At 37.4% G+C, this 22,873-nt stretch overlaps 1 protein-coding gene across 1 annotated transcript in view; it reads right to left on the reverse strand.

The window, feature by feature from the left end:
- The window catches only part of LOC124167724, a 999,415-nt gene that overhangs the window by 253,385 nt on the left and 723,157 nt on the right, over positions 1 to 22,873 (reverse strand). Inside the window, exon 5 of the mRNA XM_046545733.1 lies at positions 9,258 to 9,446. Within this exon, the coding sequence (XP_046401689.1) occupies positions 9,258 to 9,446 (189 nt within the window). The remainder of the gene's footprint in view (positions 1 to 9,257; positions 9,447 to 22,873) is intronic.

Raw genomic sequence — 22,873 nt, forward strand, 5'->3', positions numbered from 1 at the left:
GCGAGAAACGATGAAGACCAGCTGGAGCAGTAGAGCCACGTTAGCTGTAATTAAAATGAATATATTCATACTTTGATCCTAATTTACGCGCATCCCAATAAACATGAATATTGCATCTACAGTAAGCCTTAATATCAAATCCATTTCGCTGAATATGTTTTTAACAGTGAAATAATGATTTAGTCTCTCTCAAGCAATGTTGACGCAGAATTTACATTGTTGTAAAGATAATTAGCCGAATAATTGAAAAAAAGTCGATTAAGCCATATGTCCAAGAACAGCATCATCGATTAGTAAATTAAAGTTTGACTCCTCTGTTCAAAATTTCAATTTTTCACTCTTTCTGTTGAGTGCGAGTTAAAAAAAAATTCAGCTTTATTGGTGTAACCCACGATTACGACCGTTAGGTATTCCGTGGTAAAAATAATAATTATATCCGAAAGGAAAATGTTATAACCATATTTACAAAGCACTAGTGATGGTATGTAATGAGATATAGTATGGGATATTTGGTAAAAATGCGAGGTGCAATCAATTTCTAATGGTATTTACATAGGACTATTTATAATACTTGCAATACTTTTACAAATAGCTCAACGGAAAAATATCATTCACTTGATTCAAAATTTTCGTTATCAACGTTCTTATCATGTAGCTACCATCTCCGTGTGCATGCTTTCTAGGCTGCTAATTTCATTTACTAGGGATACAACGGCGAGATAGCCCGCTTAAGCTACTATATGACTAGTTCTTCAATCCACTGATTACCACTCTCTGTTTATTTTAAATTTGCATCGCAAAAGAACCCTTGCATACCAAGGCACCTACCAACGTCGAATTTCTCTATCTCTGTTATGTAAATTAATGCGCCCTCAGCGTCTATTATCTTTCCCTGCAGCTATTACCATGCACTGATACCGCAGACTTATGGGGTAATCCATTTCCCTGCACTGCACGGCAAAGGAAAGAGGATTAGTAGGTGGTGAACTGCAATCCCAAATGGATTTTCAGTCAGTGTAACACCCGAAAATATAGTCAAAACTCATTCATAAAATGCTCCCTAACCTCTAAGTTGCAATTGCATAGAGTACATGAGTAGAGGCATAAGAAAGCGTAAAATTTTAATTGAAAAAATGATGGTATTAAAAGAAAAAAAAAAACATTTTTCACTCATTTTTAATTCTTCCACGGCATTCTGAATGAACTACTTAAACCTTGTTTTTCTACAGATTTTTTTTACTAAATCACGACAACGATTCCAACGGCTGACGTCATTTTGTTGTCCAGAAGATGACGTTTTACCGTCGAAACAGTGGCCATAATTAAATAAAAGAATATTCAAAAAATTCTATTGAAAAATAAAATTTAAGTCAATAATTAAAAACAATTTCAGCAAATTCAACAAAGTGTCGCCGGAAACCACCATCTTCTGCCACTGCTTTTGGTATTCCTAACACATTTGTAGACTACGCATTTTTTTCGAACCAAATTCCGCCATGCCGATACTTCCCTCCGAAATAGACAAAAGTAAGAACACTGCGATGTAAAGAGGGATTGTGGACCAATGAATAATGGAGACAACTCGAGGAACAAAGGGATTCAAAAAAAACAAACAAAAAAAGACACGAAATTTTGTGTATGTGAGAGAGAAAGAGATAAAAAAATAAATAATTACGATAATAATTGAAGAATAATGGGTTGGAAACCCCCTTTAGAAATGCTAAGCCCCCTCGTGACATATATTTCACTCGCGTGAAATAAATAAATAAATACATCCTCAGGCGACTATTTTTTTTGAAGGGGTGGAGAGCTGTTAGCCAACCACCAAGCTCTTAGGCATTCATTCACGGAGTCACGGTCAGAAGCGGCCGTGGGGAACAGCTGGTCGGTGGGGTTTTTGGTTTTTGGCGAGCCGAGCATACCGTTGGCCAATAGCTTGAGAGCACTCTGGACACACACACACCAAGGGCGTCCTTTCATTCGGACCCCGGCTGGACAATCCTTTTTAAAGGGCGAATCTTTCACGAGTCCGCGGACAAAGCGGAGGGAGCAGGTGGCCGGTATCGGACGGGAATGTTAAGCCAACGCTGTATCGGACCGGACTTTTCACGGAGGCGGGCTGTTTTAGTCTGAATGTCCTCCTACTCTCTGACTCTGATGCAGGGGTGCACTGCAGAAAAAATACTAGACAACGTTTAGCGTTTCGTTAAAGGTGACCGTGCACAGGGGTGCAGCTAGGAATTAAGTTTAGGGGGGTTTAAGGTGCAAAAGAAACTGGGGGGTCTAAGGGTGTAGAATACCCGCCAGGGTAAGCAGGAGGTGCGAGGGACTTCCTCTAGAAATTTTTCAGATAAATGGCTTCAAAGTTTTTAATTTTATGACTTTCTGGGGGTTATTTTATTAATCCTTACAATTTTCTATAGGTAATATTTATCCAATTAAGTGAAATGAATTGAACTTAAAAATTTCTCTGAGCTCTGGGGGGGGGAGGGTGGCAGAGATTTTTCAGAGAATGCCAAATTCCTACTGTAATGTGGTATGGAGGACATTTCAAGCATAGTACACCGTCCGTTGTATGGGACGTTACGTCGCGTCGTGGTCTTTTTGGCGCCTTTCGCTAACCCTTTAAACACCGAAGTAGCTTACCAACTGATTCTATTATTTTTTTACATATCCCATATAGTTTACAACTAATGAACAGATATTATGAAAGAAAACGCGAACAAGGATTTTTTTAAATGCGTTTTTAAGCATGTTTCCAAAAGGGAACACGACACAAAATGTTGCTAATGCTTGAACAATAAAAATACACTTGACCAAAGAACTAGGTTTAACAGCAATACATATTGATCTTTTGAGTAAATGAGCATTTGTCACTGGAGAGCGAGTTCAGGGGGATATATCGAATTAGTCACACAGTCACTATAGGGGTGAAGAAAATAACCAATTCTGAAAAGGTAGAATTAACAACCAATTTAGACACAAGTCATGAGATTCACTGTAAAAATGCTTTCATACTTTATTTAAATCAGGGGTTCCCAAACTGGGGGGCGTGGAGAAAGCCCAGGGGGGGCGTGACACCCAAATGATATAAATAAAAAATATACAAAAATAATTTTCTCAGATCTTTGAAATAAGGTCTTTCTAAGTTTTCATAATTTAATAATAAATTTGTAAACTTTATCAAAGAAGGTTACAGTTTTTAAAACTACAGAACACACAAGAGTTCAAAATTCTCAAAACCGTCCCCTTCCCTTGTCCCGACTCCAAAACCGTCCCCGTCCCCGTGTTTCACCTTCCTTAAATTGAAAATGTATCTGTGTTACAATGTTAAATTTTTTATCAGTAATTATATTCGTTTTTCATGAAATACTTGTTTTAATTTTCATCATACGTGCAATTATTGAATCTTTCCATTGTACAAGTAGGAGTTGGTATGTACGGCTCCGTGGAAATAGGGTATTGCAAAATGGAAAGCTGATATGTGTAGCGGGGGGGGGGGGGGTGGTACTAAAAAGTTTGGGAATCCCTGATTTAAATAATTAAAGCAATAAATTAATCACACTCACGAAATATAATTTCATGAATTTTTATAAATCTGTTCTCAAATGGGGACAAGGGACTAGTGACGGTTAAGAGTGGGCTAATGCCGACGCCGGGTTTCCCTCCACCTTTCTCTTAGGTCTTGCTTCTCTATCCTTACCTCTATATTATGATTTTGTGTTCTTTATCGGTGTATAATACTGGTGAAATCTTATCTAATGTCTCTATCTTATCTGTAAAAAAAAGCAACATACCCGAGTTGGAGGAGCTCTAGCGTCTAAACGAAGCAATCAATTTCAATGCAACAAATAGCATACAATAGAGAATTTATTTCTACGTTGCGTAAAAGTGTTCTCTCCTCGCTTCTCGCTCAGCGGGTTAGCATGTCTTCGTTTGTGTTTACGGACTTGGAAGAAATCTAGAGACGGCACTAATCTACTATTATCGAAAGTGGTCAAGTGGACCACGTCAGAACGTACGATTCGACGGACGGAGTATTGCGCCTGAAATGCCTTCCACACATCATTCAAGGAGGGTTTTGGCATTCTCTGAAAGATTTCTACTACTGGCGGGATTTAAACCTTAACCGATTGGATGGGAAGCCAACACTCCTGCTACCACGTCATTCAGTTCCCCCTCTTGCTGATTTTCATAGGGCTCACAATTATGAGATATAAGTGGAGTTTTGAAGCATGAAAACTAAAATAATCCTATAATAGGGTAAGACCTAGATATTTCTAATCCTATTAAATAATATAAGAGCTTAAATAATAGAAACGTAAAGGGTCAACTTGAATGGAATCTTTGAACGCATAAAATATAAGATGATACAAGTTGGCTAATGACGCCTTTTGACGTTACAGTTGTTTTTTTTTCATGAATGAGTGAAATACGAAAAAGAATTCTAATATGAATGCAGAATATGTATAAGTATATTGTACTTAAAAGAACGTTTATACGTAGGCTTGAAGGGTTTTAGTGAGTAGAAGAGGATGGAGTGAGTGGCATTAGGGATGTGAGTTGAACAGATTGTTGGGTATATAGGCGAGGGGATGTAACTGCAACCACACGCGGAAGGCGTCAAGTTGTTGAGGAAAATAGGTTTCAGAATCGATCTGCAGTTTCAAACCACGCCGAGAGAGGTCTTTTGTCGAGCCCACCTCCTCGTCGTCAACCCTCTAGACTTTCCAAGCTACTTCGAATCCTCCTTCCAATACCTTTCTCCATTCTCACTCAGGAGACTCATCGATGTTCCCGTGTGTATCGCTGCGACCTCTTTAAGCCTGCCCCTTATTTTTACTCTAACGTTTTTGGTCGAGAATTCTCAATGTACCAAGCCCAGCACCGTCTCCGCACCTCTATCTAACTTTTCGAAATCCCCTTTACTTGAATGACTACTCCTCCTACATATAGGTCGACCGATTAAAAAGTTGGTTTCAACACTAAATTAGAGAATTATTTCCCGACTTTACACGCTCATTTTCAATGTGATGTGGTGCGCTCATTATATGATATCTCGGTAAATTTTTCGGTGAAATTTTGATGAAATGGCATTTATACATTTAATGCCATCCTGACGGAATGACACAATTATTTAATAAAAATCCCCTTCCGAACAACAAAGTGCAAAATCCTCTCAAAGAAGCCTCGTCGGAATCGTAATAAACACTCGATTTATTGAGGGGGCTAACTTTCCAACATAAACTCAGTATAAGTTACCGTAAGAGTAACGATTTTATTGGCATAAAAACAGGTTTTTTTTAACATTGCTCTTTGTAATATTTTGTACTGTAGATTTTAACGTTCTTGTGTACTAAAAGAACAAAATACTTGGTCCTATTAGTTAAAATCACATAGTTAAGTAATTATACGAATAAGGTTAGTAATATTTAGTATAATTTGATTTTTTATAAGAGGAATGAGAATTTTTTGATTGTGTTAAAATAAAAGGAAAACTAAACATTCAACAAAAGTACCCAGTAACTTCTGGCCAAGTGTATTTCCTCATTTGTTACACATGTAACAATTTATGTCATTTTTCGTTGCACAAAAAAACTAAAGAAAACGCTAAGTTCACGGAGAAAATACTTTTAAAGCTCAGACAATATATCAGCCTACTCACAAATAAAACGATTCAAAGTCTGTATCAGCAGTAATGAAGTCAAGTATTCCGTTGAAACTAGAAAAAATATAACAATTAGCAGCAAAATACACCGGAATCTTTCCAAAATGGCTAACGTTGAAATTTCGGTATAATTTCACCCCGAAAGCAAAGCAATTAATGCTAATTCCCACGCTTAATTTTACTTTATTTATTGGAAGAGCTAAATTAAAAGTGGATTACGTTCTGAGGCTTGAAGTGAGACTTAGCGAAGGAAAACACGCCTGTTACCAGTTGACCTTCAAAGCACCTGCATATTTCCATTCTTTTTCTTTTTCCTCATCGCTAACTTCATTTATAATTAGGAAGTCCGCGTTGAACACGGTTCGCTATATACGTAGGCTACACATTTAATGAAAAGACTATGGATATTTACACATTATTTTTGTGCAATTAAAGTCTCCAAAAGAACGTTTTATTTATTCTTACTGCATGCTTCCAAGTGCCGACAAGTTTCTGTCCTAGAGTATATAAGTGGAGCAAAAATTGTAAACATTTACAAATAACGTATCAATTTGTGGTCATTGACATGTGATGATGGCCATACATGAATCAGGGTGACAAAACATTGTTTTTGCTACGATTACTCGTTTAAAACGTGTACAAACCTTTTCTACATTTTAGAGTGTAGAGCGTTAAATCTTTTCAACAAAATCCTTATAAAATTATTGAATTAAACGCAAAATAATATTGATTTGAAAATCTATGATGGTCAAAAGAGGTTTGCTCTATGAACATTAAACATTTCAACACTATCGTCTTTTTCGTCCTTACAGTTACTTTCTGCGTGAGGAAACAGGAGAAAGTGGAGGAAGGAAAGAGCCTCTCCGAGGAAGAAAAAAAATCAAAATTTTGTCAACCTCCTCGCGAAGCGCCAACCAGTTCTGTACCGTGGCAACCTACGCAGTGCAACCGATTCAAAATGTGACAATTCCATGTCCACAATCCCCAATTCCAGAAATCACAGCATACATTTTAAGCGAAAATAGATCTTTAAATTCTGAATGAATCTACAAAATGAGACGGCTATGCAATATTTTAATGAACTTCTTATGTCAGCCATTTTTACTTGCACATTAAATACACCTCCTTTTCTTAGGATATATGCTTTTTTCTCCCAATCATACTTATTATAAATTTGGTTTTGAACAAAGCGAGTAATGCTAGTTTTTCTGGACTAAATCTATAAGAATCAGATAAAGATTGACTGCAATTGACACAATTAAAACTTCAAATAAAAAAAATAAATAGGGATGCTATCAAATCATCTATATGCGCCAAAAAAGTATCGTACTATAAATAGTGAAAGAACTGTTACCCTTAAATTACACTCCCAAAATAATTTGCTGTTGGAATGAAGTCGAGGGTTAAAGACTCAATTCATCCTAACTTTTGGTCTCCTTTATTCTTTCAGTCATGACTTCATGGAGTTTCCACAGTATTCGACAAAATTTACGGTTGTTTTCGAAGATCACCTGCACTAGAAAGAAAATTCTTGTTACTTATTTTATCAAATTGGCTATAAAACAAATGCTTTGTCAAAATTGATACATATATCGTATATCTATAAAAAAACAGATTTTACTTACAGCAACATTTTGTTTTCATAGGATTCTCACCGGGTAATAAAATACAATTCCGCAGTCGTGAGCGGCTGCATGTCGTTGAAATAAAATGAAATGAAATACCCTTGACAATGAGGCCCGAGTTGGAGCTCGAAAATTATAAATAGCTCTCCTAATAAAGCAAATGTTATTTTTTCTTTAAACTTATGCCTTCTCTTTGCTCGCATTGTGATGGATGTTCAGTGAAAACTTGGAAGGTTGGCAGATTAAGTAATCTGCATTCTGTGCCTTCACGGCACCAAGCACCGACGAGAATGGGCACGGACACGACTGAGCTAACGAACCTGGAGTCAAACTCCAGGAGCAAATGCCCCATCGAAATTGAGATTAGCGGATGAAATGCACTGAGGTAATTCACGTCCCCGCAGACGTTGGGCGGTCTGAGTGGTTTCTTTCGCGCTCCATGGCGAGATTTTTTCCTCTTTAGACTCATATTTGGACTCAACGTTTACCTTTTACTAATACGTGGCTCCGTAGCTCTATACTTTGCCCGATATTGGGTCTTGAGAGGGATCAAGTCCGAAGTAATCACCTTATTTTCATTTTTTAAAAGACGTGTTCTTAACATTAACATTATGTATGCAGGTGACTCAAAAAATTTCAGTACTGAATTTTTTTATACGACAATATATATTGTAATATAGACTCTTATTAGCAATTACGGGTAGGTGGAAATATATTAGTATAAAAACTCTTTCACCTAAATATCCGACGGCTATAAATAACTAAATATCCGACGGCTATAAATAATTATGCAAATGTGACCGAATGGATATTAGCCATTTCTTCAACTTTAAAATAACTTTTAAGTAAGCATACAGAAATGTATCTTTATTGGAAATCTATCGGCCTCACCTTCTGATCTCACCCCTTGCAACATAAGAGAAACATCATGGCCGGCTCTTTCCCTCCATCTAAACCTCTTCAGACTGCTTTTAAGTACCGAGCCTTTGCTAATGTAACATGGCCATCAACCGCAAATGCTTAACTCCCGCTAATGTAAAATTATAATGTTTTTTTATGGTCCAATACCTCTTGATAATGACCTTAAAAGGCCGAAATTGGTAAAGTTAAAAAAAAAAAATAAATACTGTGTGAAATATAACGAAGTTCATTTTTAGAATTTGTTGATTCAGAAAATCGCTTTCTCCTTACTCCCATTTTGTTGGATATACCAGGCGTGTTTTTTTATGTAAGTACCGATTTGAAACATTAAATAACCCTGTAAACATTTTGCCACAATTTTAATTTTACATAAAAGCCCACACTTTAAGATATTTCTCCACACAATTTCCGTTATTATAAGGCACATATATCGAACTACAAGCTTTTGTATGCTTTTATCATATTATTTAAAATCTGTTGTATCACATTGTCATAAAAGTGTTATTTGGCTATAATAACGCCGTTCCGGCACTGAAAAACGAAAGACATCATGGTCAAATAACACATTTATCAATTTTTCTGCCTAAAAATTTCTAATACTCGTAACCAAAACACAAAATTTGTAATAAAATGTAAATAGCAACTTGTAATACATAAAAATACACAGAGTAATATTTCACTTCTAAAACAAGTCAGGGAAAATATGTTCCGGCACTGCTAATTTTGCCACGACGTCAATGGTAAAAACCACAATTTTAGAGGCTGTCAACTCAACGGGAATTATTTATGATAGCGGCATACAAAAGCTTGTTGTTCGATATGATAAGTGCCTTACTATCACCAAGAGTTATGTTGAAAACACTTTAAAGTGTGGGATTTCATGTTAAAATAAAATTGTTACAATAAGATTAAATGTTCTTTTGGTGTTTCAAAACGGTACTGACTTAAAAAAGGGCCATTTACAAGGATTTGGCATAAGAGTAAAGATACGGCAAGAAGCAAGGATATGGTTGATGATTAATGGATTAGAAGAGGTAACTGACCGTCAGCGAGGGGTGATAGGGCGAGCAGGTGAGCGAGGGATGCTCCAGTTCCGTGACCCAGCACCGTGACCCGATTGGGATCTCCGCCGAAGGCTGGCAGAGATTCCCGCAACCAGTGAAGCCCAGCCACGAGATCCATTAGGCCGAAGTTCCCCTGGGCACTGCCCCGGCCGCCCGTCTTCAGGAAACCTGTCAATGGAGAAAAAGAGCACATTAGTCTCATTTTTACACCATCCTGCCAATTCTTTTCCTAAATTTTATCATTGGACGTGAATCCGAAACATTAAAATATCCTGCAGCCTGGAAATTTATCAAAATGCTTCCAAAAAATGTGTTAACTCCCATTTTTTAATATGAAGGTGCCTGAAAAAGTGTTCTAAGTAGCTGCAAAATCAACTGTTTGAAGCTCCTATGATATTTTAAGCATTTCATTTGCCATTTCATAACAAGGACAAAATCGTGACATAAATTTGTTGGATCACATATGTAGTTCTAACCTTTGATCGAAAATGAAAAAAAAACCTTTACCGTTCAATACGCGTTTTCATGTTATGTTTATCATATATTAATGTATGTATTGTAGACGCATACCTACTTACCAAAAAAGAAGGAAACTCTTGTATTTCATACCATTAAAAGTTTGTAAATTTAAATTTCATGTGTCGGTTTATTCGGATTTGGAACTATATAATACATATAAATTGTCAGTTATAAAGCTGCTTATTGTAAGCCAGACGTGACTGATTAGGTAGATTTAGCAGGGATTTGGGACAGAAAAGTCAAGAGCTGTTCGAAGAATAGTCTTTATTCGCCCATCGTTGCAAGGCTGTACCCTGCCTAGTGGTCGGCGACCCCTCTCTCAGATTTCTCTCCTCCACCTGTCTCTTGTCGTTCCTCCATCCGGTGCTTAAATAAATGTCAGTGCAGGGAAAAGGCGGGAGAGACAAGAGGGGGGACGGAGATGGAGGGTTCTCTGCTGGGAAGAAATCTGATGCATTGGCGTTTGGGTGCGAGGTGGATGGGGCTGGAATCTGATGCGTTAGTCGGAACTTTGGAAGGTAAGAGAATCTCACGCGTTAGCAATCAGGATTGGAATGCCCCTGTTCGGTGATGGGGGAGGGGAATTCTATCATGGTCAGCAATCAGATGAGAGGTTGGTGGCAGTCAGACGAGGGTAGCGGAGGCGATTAGACCAGGAGGGCTGACGCGGTACTTACATTACGACAAATGCGTAAAATGAATTTTCGAAACACCGCTGTACGCATAATTAGTGCATTAATTGGTGCTGAAAAATAAACTCACATAAAAATCCAAGGTATCATATTACAACAGTTGAAGATAAATCATGTTATTCATCCGGAGCGATGGTAGTCACTTAAATTAAACACGAATCATAAAACAGGACGACTCTACAATCTTCACGTATCGGTATAGTTCACCTTAAACGTGTAAGACTCTTCTGACTGTTTCAAATTAACCGGGCCTATGTTAATGAGGTATGACCTTCAAACATCAATCACTGCTTTAATCTCACTTTTTGGAGACGCAACGAGTGTGGACAGTTGGACACTTCCTCAACTCACTACAGAAAAAATCTGTATGATACCGCGTATTCTAAAACACTCTACGTCAGAGATGCGCCACATTACCAGGCAGTTGGCATGGGATGATTAAATACCGATCGTAAGGGTGATTTACAAATGTATGCGTACACGGGGATTGATCAGGGCATTTAACATATCCTGACACAGGAATTGAGTCGCACTAAAAGACCAGATTAGGAAATGTATGTAAATTATATACGACTTAGTAATATATATGCAAAGGATATTTCTTCGCTTAATACGTTTCTTCAAGTGACATTCGTCACTGAGAATAAAAAAAATTGCAGAGAAAAATATAGCAAAATTTCCAAAGGAAATAAAAAAAGCTGAAATTTGGGATGAGCAGAAAACCACCATACTATCACCATGTGCAATGAATTCATCTATTAACAACTAGTATCATAGATTGCTACGTATGAATGAAGTATTTGAGTAGAAATTTGGATGAAAACGGATAGGGTATTAAGGAAATCAGGAAGAGGATTGTGTTACTTAAACAGAATGTTCATGACTAGGAATTACCTGACAAGGGGGTCCTTATGTAAGGGTGTAAAGAAAAGGCTAGCGTAGATTATTGAATGGAGCGTAATGTTTTACGAAGTTAAAACACGGACACTTAGGAATGAGGTCGGGAATTGACTGAAGGACGGTGAATTGTTAGAGCACTTCGAGGTGATTGTTTAGGAAAATAAAGAAGTGGAATTTAACGGATTGGAATCGAAACATCGAAGTGTTAGGCATGGTGGGGAAGTAGAAGACATAGAAAAGGAGTACGCGATCCGGAGGAAATAGAGGGCTTAAATAAGGGAGTACTGATTAAGAAGGGAATGTTAAAATACGTGTCAGATGAAAGAACATGATGTAAGGGAGAGAAGAAAAAGGATAGGATTTATTGATGCGATGAAAGGGAGTTGGACTAATCGTAAACTATAGAGAAAGGTTCAGTTTAGGCTGAATAATCTAACTCGAAAAACACACCATATGAACTTAGCTTACGTAATAATAAATTAAAAACTGGGGCTGCAGGCATGCTCATTGAAAACAATTGAGAAATTAAATAAAAAATGCAAAACAAATTAAATCATCCGTAAACTCCACCGAGGCATGACATACAGAGCAGGAGTTCAATACACTTGTTCAGCTCCACTCCTTCCTTCCAGGTACGTATTTCAGAATGACGCGCTCCGGCGTGAACTTGGCACATCTCAAACCTCCCCACTTTCAAACAACCACCCCTGCATTCAAATTCTGTTCCTCTCCGCCACCCAAGCCAATGACGCACCAGACAAACAATGCCGCTGTGATTTACGACCGCGAAAGCTGCTACAATGCTGCCCTCCGGCGGTGGAAGATGGAAATATAGCTCTATAACTCCACTAGTGCGAGAATCAACTCTCAAATCAGCACAGGTAGGCGAGGTGATGTAAAAGTAATAGGGTGCTGAATATCTAAATCCATCAATTATCGGTTGAATATGGCTTAGATCAGACGTCGGATATCTTCGCGTGGGAACAGAAAATGTTTTCGAATTGCTTCGCTTTTGAGTGGCGGATACTAACATTTTGACGAGATTTATAGCATGAATGACTATGTAATGCAATATTAGAATGATGAACTCTCCATTATCATTAACGAAAAACGTAAGGGAAAGCATGGAAATATAAAAGGTTTCACGTAAATATAATAGGATTGGAGGTTATTTGATATTATTTAAATAATTCTATGTATCCTGTGGGATGCGCGTTGCAATTTCTAAGAATACACGATACTCATAGCCCTAGACGGACAGGACTAACCCTTAAAGTGCCTTTTACAGCATCCTAGCATTATCCAATAGTTAACAAAAGAAATAAAAATGTTAACATCAGAGTTTATTCAGCAGAAGAATTTGTAAATAGCAGGTGACATTAAAAATTCGAAATACGTGATTGTGATGCCATGGCTCCAACAAAGCATGTCAAACCCGGTAGATAACTTTTTTGTTTTATATAGCAGTTAATCAATAGCTGCTTCGGTCTCTGCTAAACACTCCATCACTGAGTTTAATGTAAGAACATTCAATGAATTAACAATGAGAAGCAAATATGAGACCTTAGAAACAGTTATTTTAAAACGTAAATCAAGCTTAATTGTGGTAAGAGTTATTTGTTAAATTTAGGTACTTTTAATTACTGCGGACTATAATGTATAAGGTTATGAGTAAAATTACGTATTAAGCTAACAAAGTATTCTAGGTTTCTTGCTTACTACATTTATCACCAGTAATGGTGTATAAAGATAGTATACAATGCAGGAAAATATGTAGTATAGCAGTGCACATAATTATCAAGCAGAAAAAATATATTTCACATAGTGAAACGAAGGAAAAAAGTTGCGAAAAGCTATTATCTCAAATATGAATTTCAAAATGCTAAAATATAGTCATAAATTGATGCTACATTTAAAAATAAAGTCCGATATTTTTTTACGGCTTCAAATGCTCTGTTTAACTGTTCGAATGCGGAAGAAAGTACCTATTCAGAAACTTTATTTATGTTCTTAGACGCTTTCACTCTTGAGTTACTCTCGCATTATTTTGTGCAAAAGGTATGCCTCACCTTGGAAGAAGATATCGTATTCCCTAATACTGTTTCAGCAATGTTGTGGTGTCAATGAAAATCGCGGCAAAGATATTGAATTACCACAGATAAAAAAAGTTAAAAGAGGTAAAAGTTGAGATGTTAACATTTTATAAATCATAGAATGGGAAGAGTAGAAAAATGATGAGTTACATTGTATTATGCATGTGAGCTGAATTTCATACCAGAAGGGATTTTACAGCATCGTTCACAGAAAGGCGGCGATTTGCGGCAAGTCAGCCAATTCTCAGGTCGAGGTTTTTGACGGTGGAAATGAAATGGACCGAAATCGAAGGGGTAGTCGCAAAAAAGTGGAAATAAAATAATTTTTCTTATGGAAAGGAAAAAGAATCGAACGTGGGAAACTGATTTCTCCTTTACCAAGATATCTTTGACCGATGTGCTCAGTGATATGAACTATCATCAATTCATGAATAACTCTCTCTCTCTCTGTACAGTTAATTGGGTAGAAAAACTGAAAATAGCTATGAACCCTAGTACCACATAGGTACATTCGAGAATAAAATTTCATTAGCATATCAACCGTAACCACGGTCAAAAAAATGAGAAAGAATGAGCTCACTCGTGAATTAAATCAAATCTACGTTGAATCATGCAGCTATACGTTGACTTCATTTACGAGAAAACGAATAGTTTTTAAACGAACATAATAAAAAAATAAATAAATATTTTTATATGAAATTCAGATATTATTACTGAATTCATAATTACTCTATTTTTCTCCGTGGTTTAAGATTAAGAGACATATATCAAGTTGTAAGAAATATGATTTTCTTTTTTTCCCAGACGCATTGAGGAGGAATATTCTGAGTGTTGGCTTCCCACCCGGCGGGCTCGGGTTCAAATCCTGGCAGTGGCAGAGACTTTTCAGAGACTGCCCGATCCCTGCTTGAATGTTGTGTGGAGGACATTTCAAGCGCAACACTCCGTCCGTCGGATGGGACGTTAAGCCGTGGTCCCCTTGGTGCCTTTCGTTAAGAGCAGGCTAACGCCGACGCCGGGTTTCTCTCCACCCTTCCTTCAACACCCTTCCCTCATGGCGCAAATGACCTCAGCTTTCGGTCGCCTCCTTCAAATACCATAGGAATATTCTGGATCATTTATCTTTCAAAGTCCTAGTCATGTATTAATGCTTTCGTAAGTGTGACTCAACTGTACATAAACTATGAGCAGTTAGACAAAAAATATCATTACTGACCTTAGATTGATTAATACATTTTTTCTCGTAAAAGTAAGGAAAAGCTTGTAGCAATAGATTTGCTTACTTGATTAAAAGCTGTTGATAACTAAGATTTACCGCAATAGGCAAAATATGGAAAAAGATTTTGAATTTGCGCAATGCATGGAATGAGTTATGACAAATCATTTTTTGGACGAATCAAGTTAAAACTGCCATGATTATGATAACTGGACGCGAATAATTGTAAATTATCTCATTATCATATAAGTTTAACATTTTACACATGGAGTAAACGACTTCAAAGTTTCAGATGAGGCTTTCGTATATATCAATTTGCCATTAATTATTAGTTTCATAGCCTGAAATACGTAACGCTTATTCGAATACCATGAATTCGACCTTAAATTTCGACTAAAAAAAAAGGGCTCTCAGCATTTTCCTGGAAGATAGTGACAGGTTAAATTTACCGATAATTTTGAAATTTATTATGTTTAGTTTGGTTCACAAATTAAAATTCATAAATAGCTTACAATATGTGGCTTCAAGTGAATAGCCAAACGAATGTACTTTTCGCCTTAAATTTTCTCGAGGACCAGAGAAATTTAAAAAAATTGGGATTTTACGTTGAAGCTCATCTGATAACAAAAAAAAGTCTGAGCTTTTTTTATAGGAGAAAGACTTATAAAAAGAGAGACCCATTAATAGCCTTCATGCGTGAAAAGAATGGACACCTCTCACGTTTTATACGCCTCATCCTCGTCCAGATGGTGGCGCATAAAAAATACGACGTGAAGGAAGAACTCACGTCCTTTCATCCGCACGCTTTATGCCTTGCCTGAGAGGGATCACTTTTATTCACATCTACACAGGAAGACCAACCAAGGACCTGATGTATGAACTTTGAAACGGCGCACTCTTCACCGAAAAAGTATAGTGGGCCTTTAGAAGAAATTACCATTCTGAGAAGATATTGACAGCATGTGTTGAGATGTGAATAGGGAAAATAGTCAGTTATTAAATAATCTATGAATTTTGTTAACCCGTCTGGCCGGCATTAGTAGGGGACATGTACCCGAAATGAGGGTATTTACATATTTATGAACTTATGTTGTAAGGGGTTTGAGTGGGTGTGGTGGCTAGAGTGTTGGCTTTCCACCCTGTGGGTTCAAATCCCGGCGGTGGCAGAGAATTTTTAGAAACTGCCCGATCCCTGCTTGAATGTTGTATGAAGGAAATTTCAATGACAACAGTCCGTCCGTCGGATGGAACGTTAAGTCGTGGTCCCCTTGGCGCCTTTCGTTAAGAGCAGGTTAATGCCGACGCCGGGTTTTTCTCCACCCTACCTTACCTACCCTTCCCTCACGGCGCAAATGACCTTAACTGTCGGTTACCTTCTTCAAACACCATACCTTATGTCGTAAGAAGTATAAATTAAAAAGAATTTGGACCACGCTGGTTATTGAAGTGTAAATAACACCACATTTTTTAGCATAAGCATTTTTTCTAACTAATCTTTAGGTATAATTGAAACCTAAATTAATTTCAACGGCCAAACTAAATATTTCCTCTAATAATCATCTTTTATAGCTTTCTTTTTAGCGGATACAGGGCGTTCTCTGTGGGTTATGATTCAGCTAAATTTATAAATACCTTCTCGGAAGTTAATTCATTTCTTAAATGGATCCACTGAGTGAGCAATGAAAACGTCTTAGAAAGGAATAACATAATTGTCCAAGTATTGGGGCTCAGCACTTTTCTCGTAATTTTTTACCTAATAATCTTCCTACATCACGCTTGACAAATCCTAACTCATTCATGGCTTTCCCACAAATATTTCTCAAATGTGTTCCTCAACGTAGGTTCAAATAGGAAGCCATGCAATGAATAGAATACTTATGTAGAGAAAATGATGTCACAGAGGAAAGGTCATATTTGGCTAGAATGGCATTGTTTACAGGCCACCGCAGGCACAACTCAGTCGGAAGTGAAGGCAACACAATAAGCAGTAAAAGAGATCGGAGCTAAAATATGACCCCAGATTTCGAGAGGTGAGATTGATATTAGCACAATTATAAAGCAAGGGTACACGGGCATCCCTTTATTGAAACTTTGCTTAAAGAAAATTGAGATAAATCTACATGCGCCGACGAAATTATGCATATAATGTGATCTTACTTAGCAAGAAATTCAGAAGTTCGGCATTTTCAGCATTTCAGAAAAGTTACATTGAGAATAATTTGCAACTAAAGTGCAAGTTATTATTGAATTAGAGTAGGACAAATTCAATACCTGATTGGATGATTTTTACAAAAAGAATTTTTAAAGGCTTCCTGGCGACATCTTCATCACTGAATGTCGACGAATGTACAAGTCGCTGAAGTTAAGAGTTATACTGGTTGAAATAAATACAAAAAATAATTACTTTTATAAAATATTCAAGATAAAATAAATTATTCACAAAGTTTTCTGCTCACTTAAAGACTTTGCAGCGAAAAAATTGTACATAACATCCATTACTTCTAAGCTATCTCAACGGCTTTATAGGGTTTGGCTTTGTAGGGTTGGGTTTGGCTTCGTCTGAGTTTCAGAAGCATTAATTAGAAGACTTACGTGAACTCCAGTGACCTCTGCACTATATTTAACCGCTCTATGCTCTTTTACCATCTCTCATCAAAGCAACAGCATTCTCTCAGCATAGGAATGAAACGCTGTTTTGAGCAGTAAGCTGAACCGAGTCAGCTGGAGATATTTACCTTACCGACGATTACCAATGCATTTCCTGGTTCAAATGTTGTGCGCAAAGGCACTTCTACCAGGTAGCGTATGTCACTGTAAGAGGGAGCGGCTTCATAGACCTCACGCGGGAGCAGCCATTACGTAACCGTGCTAGGAAGTTCAGTAGAGCTGAAGACGATTGGCGTTGGAGACAGTAGTAATGTCCTTCATAACACTGTTGGAAGTCCACGGCGTTGGAGTTTCTCTTGCAACGCGGAAATTCATGCATCACACTCAGGAAGTGATCACAGGTGTAATCTGGTACAATGCTACGTGGAACTAATTATTCAGCGTTATGATTTTTAATTCAAAGGAATCTCTGTATTTCAGTTTTACTTCAAATGATTAAGAGTCATTAAAATGGAGTTGAAAAGTTAGGTGAATGAAAAACGTTTAAGTCATCTGAAATCGCTCTATCTCGTAAAATTAAAGGATGTGGAAATTAATGACATTTCCTAAGTAAGCGTGACAGACTACGGAGAATGACTGCTTGGCAATCTAGTGGGTATGGCGCTTGGCTGCTGATGAAGGATTTTGCAAAGGAGGTGGTTAAAAAGACAATTTTAACAATTTTTATTCATAATTATGGGGTTGCAACTCCTTATTTTCTGAGCTATGGCTAGCATTTTATGGATGCACAATAAATCTCCGACTCACAATCAGTGAGATTCCGAAATAGTATTGTTGATACTCACTCCAAGTTCTCGTTTAGTGCGTTTATTTTAGCTCAAGGATAAATTGTTTCAGACAAATATAATTACACATTTTTGTCCAATCTTAGTTACTTAAAGTCCTAAAATTAAAATATCGTAATGCCTGGATAACAAAGAAAAACTGTTTTTATGGCGACTGTAAAGTGCACCAAAAAATGTTTGCCCTGTCATAGATCAGAAATTAAGAGGTTGCAACAAAGATTATGGACAAAAAATGATTAAAATTGTTTATCCTTGCACCTCTTGAAGCATTGCAGATATTGCAGATTCTTTCTGAAACACCGAATAGTTGTCTTTTTTATTTATCTGTTATATATTTAATTATCCACAGAATATATTACACAGCAGGCACTAAAATTAATTATATCTATACTATAGATACTATGCGGGTTTCAAGGAAAACATGAAAGGAACCAATTTTAGCCTGAAAATTTTTGAAAATGTTGGCTGTATCACAGATCGCTCTGAGAAAAAGAGGTAGTACTATAGGATAAATAAATACTTAAAATGTTCTCCCCCACCACATCCTGGAATATTGCAGATTCCTTCTGAAAGACCCCACATACTGCGGTATTGTTGATTTATTCTAGGCGTTTCATCAGTACCTTCTCCTGATACGTGTAGTAATTCAAAAACTATGGTCAGTGAGACTCTTAAGCGAAACCTATCATTCCTCAAATTAACATTTTCTATCTCACTAAGAAGTTTACGCGGGATATGGTGGTGATACTTCCCTTGACATCGCAAGAAGCTCCTATCTGAAGGATCTATATCAGAATAAAATCTCTGTCAGAACTACATGTTACTGAATGTATCGCTCAACGTAAAAGTCTTCTGAAAACTACGCTCCCATTGTACCAGTATTTACACGATGGGTTATGGGAACTGCACATGGGGGGAGCTGCTTATCTTTTTTACGGTTTTAGCGGCAGGCTCGACTCCCCATACGCTTGCGCACACAGCGACACGTCCGGGGTTTGCTCTTGGGACTTCCTAAATCCACAAGAGCACTCCTCCGCTCTCACTTAAAGTGAGGTATGCGGGCCCTCAAACGTGTCGCCACCGCCTCTGGGACGTTTCCAAACGCTAGTGGTATAGGGGGAGGGTTTTTCTGAAAGACGCGAGTCCGGGAGAATGGAGCGACTCACCTGTCAGGGTAATATATTTGCAGAACACATATTTGGATTGCGGATTCAAAAGAAAAGAGATCGAGTGGTTTAAGGAGATAGGAATTGTGGGTGAGGAAAACGAGAGTGATGGTAAGATAGGCTGACGTGTGTATAAAAAGCACAAAACTACCATCAAAAGTACTACCTGCCGGTCGGTACCGAGTCTCGTAATGGCAGTGATAGTGCGCAATAGTAGCAGCAGATGCATAAGTAGCATGCAGAAACGTGTTCAGAGATACCGACTGTTTAACTTCTTTACACAATTCTCAACTTGAGCAAATATAATCTTATGGCATGTGATTATATTTGCGATAGAATCTACAATTTTTATGGCTGTACTTAAATAGTCAAGAATATGAAGAGCAATTTCCCTACGACTTCAAATAGAAGCTGAAACCAATGTTGTTAGTCTGAAGAAAAATTTAACATAAAAAGTACTTTCGCATTTGTTCAATAATACAAAAAAATACTTTTTATTTTTTATAAGCAAATAAACATTTATATTACGCTAGTCTATATGTTTTCTCTCAGAACTATTGCTTTTGATAAATAATGGTCATGAATAAACCATGACTCAAGCCATGAATAAAAGAAGGAAAAATAACGACATTACTACTAGGAGAGCAAGAAACATTCCTACAAAACTTTGATAGTTCGTCAATTTATATTTTAGTGTTATGCTCCACCGAAATAAAGTATCCAATCAAAATAAAGAGCAATTAAGCAATTATTCGTTAGAATAAACCAATCAGATCAAACATGGACATTACTTGTTATCGACTTTTGCCATTTCGATGTCATTCTCACGAGTAGGAGCCGAAAATTTCTCTAATTTATATTTACTCTGTTTTCTTTACCTACTGAATGCTTAGTACCCTGCAAAAACTAACTTAAGGGCTTGAAGAAAATCGAGGCAGATGGTTAGGACATGTTTGGAGCGGAGCCAAATGCAGCCGAACTCCTACGGGACCTCTCTGGCTCCTACAGTTCCAATATAAGAGTGAAGAAAATAACGTTTGATGGCATAGATATCGGATAATCATCCTGTATACGATAAAAAATGAGCTTGAATCATACAAATACGCCAGAAAATTTTCACAATTCAATATTATAAATGTGAAAAAGAATGTTTTTGTCCAATTCTTTTGTTTATCGATAGCTATTGGTTCAGAAGATTAAATATTAGAACCCATATTTTCTGTTGCACGATCCGTTGCCTACTTCTCGAGAAATTCTCGACAATATATCGATGGGTCTGGTAGCCTAGAGCTCGCGAGTAGCATGTGGCTCTTTCAGTGTCAAATTGAAAGTGCAAAAAGTAAGTTTTAGATTATACGTGCCTATAGTAACTGCATCACCGAAATGAGCCAGATTTACCCACACTTTCATAAGTACCCAAGCAAAATACCTTCATAGATTTAACTATTGTAGTGACATATCAAAATCACTTGACTTAGGTTTAAATTTTTAGATGAATAATGGATAAATACCATTACGAATTGAAGGCTGTTAATTTAAAATAATACATCAAAATCATAGTAAACCTAATCCTACTGATACCATATGACCTCAAAAATTGTAGTGGCTCTTAAAAATTGGGAATTCGTCAAGTATTTTTGGCTCTACCGTCACAAAAGTTTGCCGAATACTGATTTAACCCTTTCACGAGCAAGTTGATGACGTCAAGTACTGACGTCGATCGTATCACATTTCTCCGCAGCTCTTTGCCTTATGCTTGGACCTCACCCGGCTCGAAGCCGTTAACTCACTTGTAAGCTAAGCCTTCACTCAATGAAATGCTCTTCCTGAAAGAGTAAATGAGCCGTAACGATACTAATGTAGCTGTAAGTCTGAAGTATAGTAAACCTTGCAGACCCACGCGTAATAACAATTGGTATTCTTGAAGGCATTTTAATACATTAAAAGAAATTGCTTTGGAAGATTCTTGAATATACACAGCTTCTAATGACCATTATTCGTCGAGAATGTAATTGAAATCCAAGTTGCTTTTTTCCCCTTAAACTCCTCTTGCCGAAGGATTTGATTAGTCTTCAACGTGAACACAAATAAATAGTACTTGGAGTCATTGGCCTTAATTAGTGGCTACCCCAATGGATTATTCAGGTAATAGGCTCAATTATTGGCCAAAGACCTACGGCTATGTAAATAGTGACGTAATCAGATAAATAAAAGTAGGCTTAAAGGTTCTTGTTTTTTATTTTGCATTTACAAGAGAATGGCTACATGCGTACTTTTTTTTAGCCTTTACTCATCTTATTCCCTGGCGTATAGTACCGACTTTTGTTTACAGGTTTTAACAGGTTGGAGTGATCTTTGATTAAACGAGAGCTTGGTGCGAGTATCAACAATATTTTTGCTAAATCTCGCCCATTCTGAGATTATTTGTTTTATGCTATAATAATCGCACGTTTTCTTCCAATCTTGATTATTAAATGCACTTAAAAATCCTGGGTATTCATTAAATATGTCAAAAAGGCTGGAAACCTAAGGAAAACCGTTTCCGTGTTAACTGAAAAGTGCATCAAAACATTTTGACAGTGCCATTGCAGAGTAACTAAGGAGTTGCAACCCCCTTTTTATCGACAACTCTCACTCTACCACCTCCTGAAGTATTGCAGATTTTCCCTGAATCACCTTGTGCAGTAAATTTTACGCAGAGTTGAGTTATTACTTATTGAGTTACAACTAATTTATTTTTACCAAAAAAATACGGACACTTTCCTCGGAAAAATGATCATTCTGATGATTTTTTTTTCTTTTTAGTGAACGTGCATACTACCCGTAAACGCATAAATTTAATAGATTCGATTCGATGCACTTCATTTTAAGAATTGAAAAAGTGGTCTTTGAGATATCTTTTTTTCCCATTGTACATATTTATTGATATTATTTGCGAGGATGATTTATTTTACTGAGGCTGGTTTAAAATAAACAGAAACGCTTGCTAAAACCTTTTTGCATAACATACATTGACCTACACTCCAAGTACCATTTTAACTTTGAGATATCAGCACTCAAACTCATGTGACAGAAATTTGCAGTGCCCACAAGCTATAACCCAGTGGATGCCGAGAGCCCACCTCGGTTGCCGGACAGGCTCGGACGGCAAGGGAACCAACCCACAGATGAGACGATACACCGCACCCACGACCGCAGGGCGCAGGAAAGCACGCGGTCATTGTCATTTGGGGGACCTCAGGGAGAGACGCTTGAACCCAGCGTCCAGATAAAAGCACTTGGACCCTGAGTTCGCTCTGGAGCGGTTATGTTGCCCTGATTGGATTTCCTCTCGCCTACCCAGCCCGTGGGCAAACTCCCACAGCGGGATAATCAATCGATGAATTGCATTAGAATGCAAATAGGTAGAGCTAGGGGAGACAAAGTTGGACGATTCCGAACAAATCCAAGCCGCAAACAAAAACAAACTTTCTCGATGTAGCCGAAGACAAATTCGGAAATTCGATTACAAAGTTCAACTCATTAACAGAAGTCAGTCTAAAAACTACAACTTTTAA

This window comes from Ischnura elegans, chromosome 11 (genome assembly GCF_921293095.1).
Source record: "Ischnura elegans chromosome 11, ioIscEleg1.1, whole genome shotgun sequence".
Classification (NCBI taxonomy): domain Eukaryota; kingdom Metazoa; phylum Arthropoda; class Insecta; order Odonata; family Coenagrionidae; genus Ischnura; species Ischnura elegans.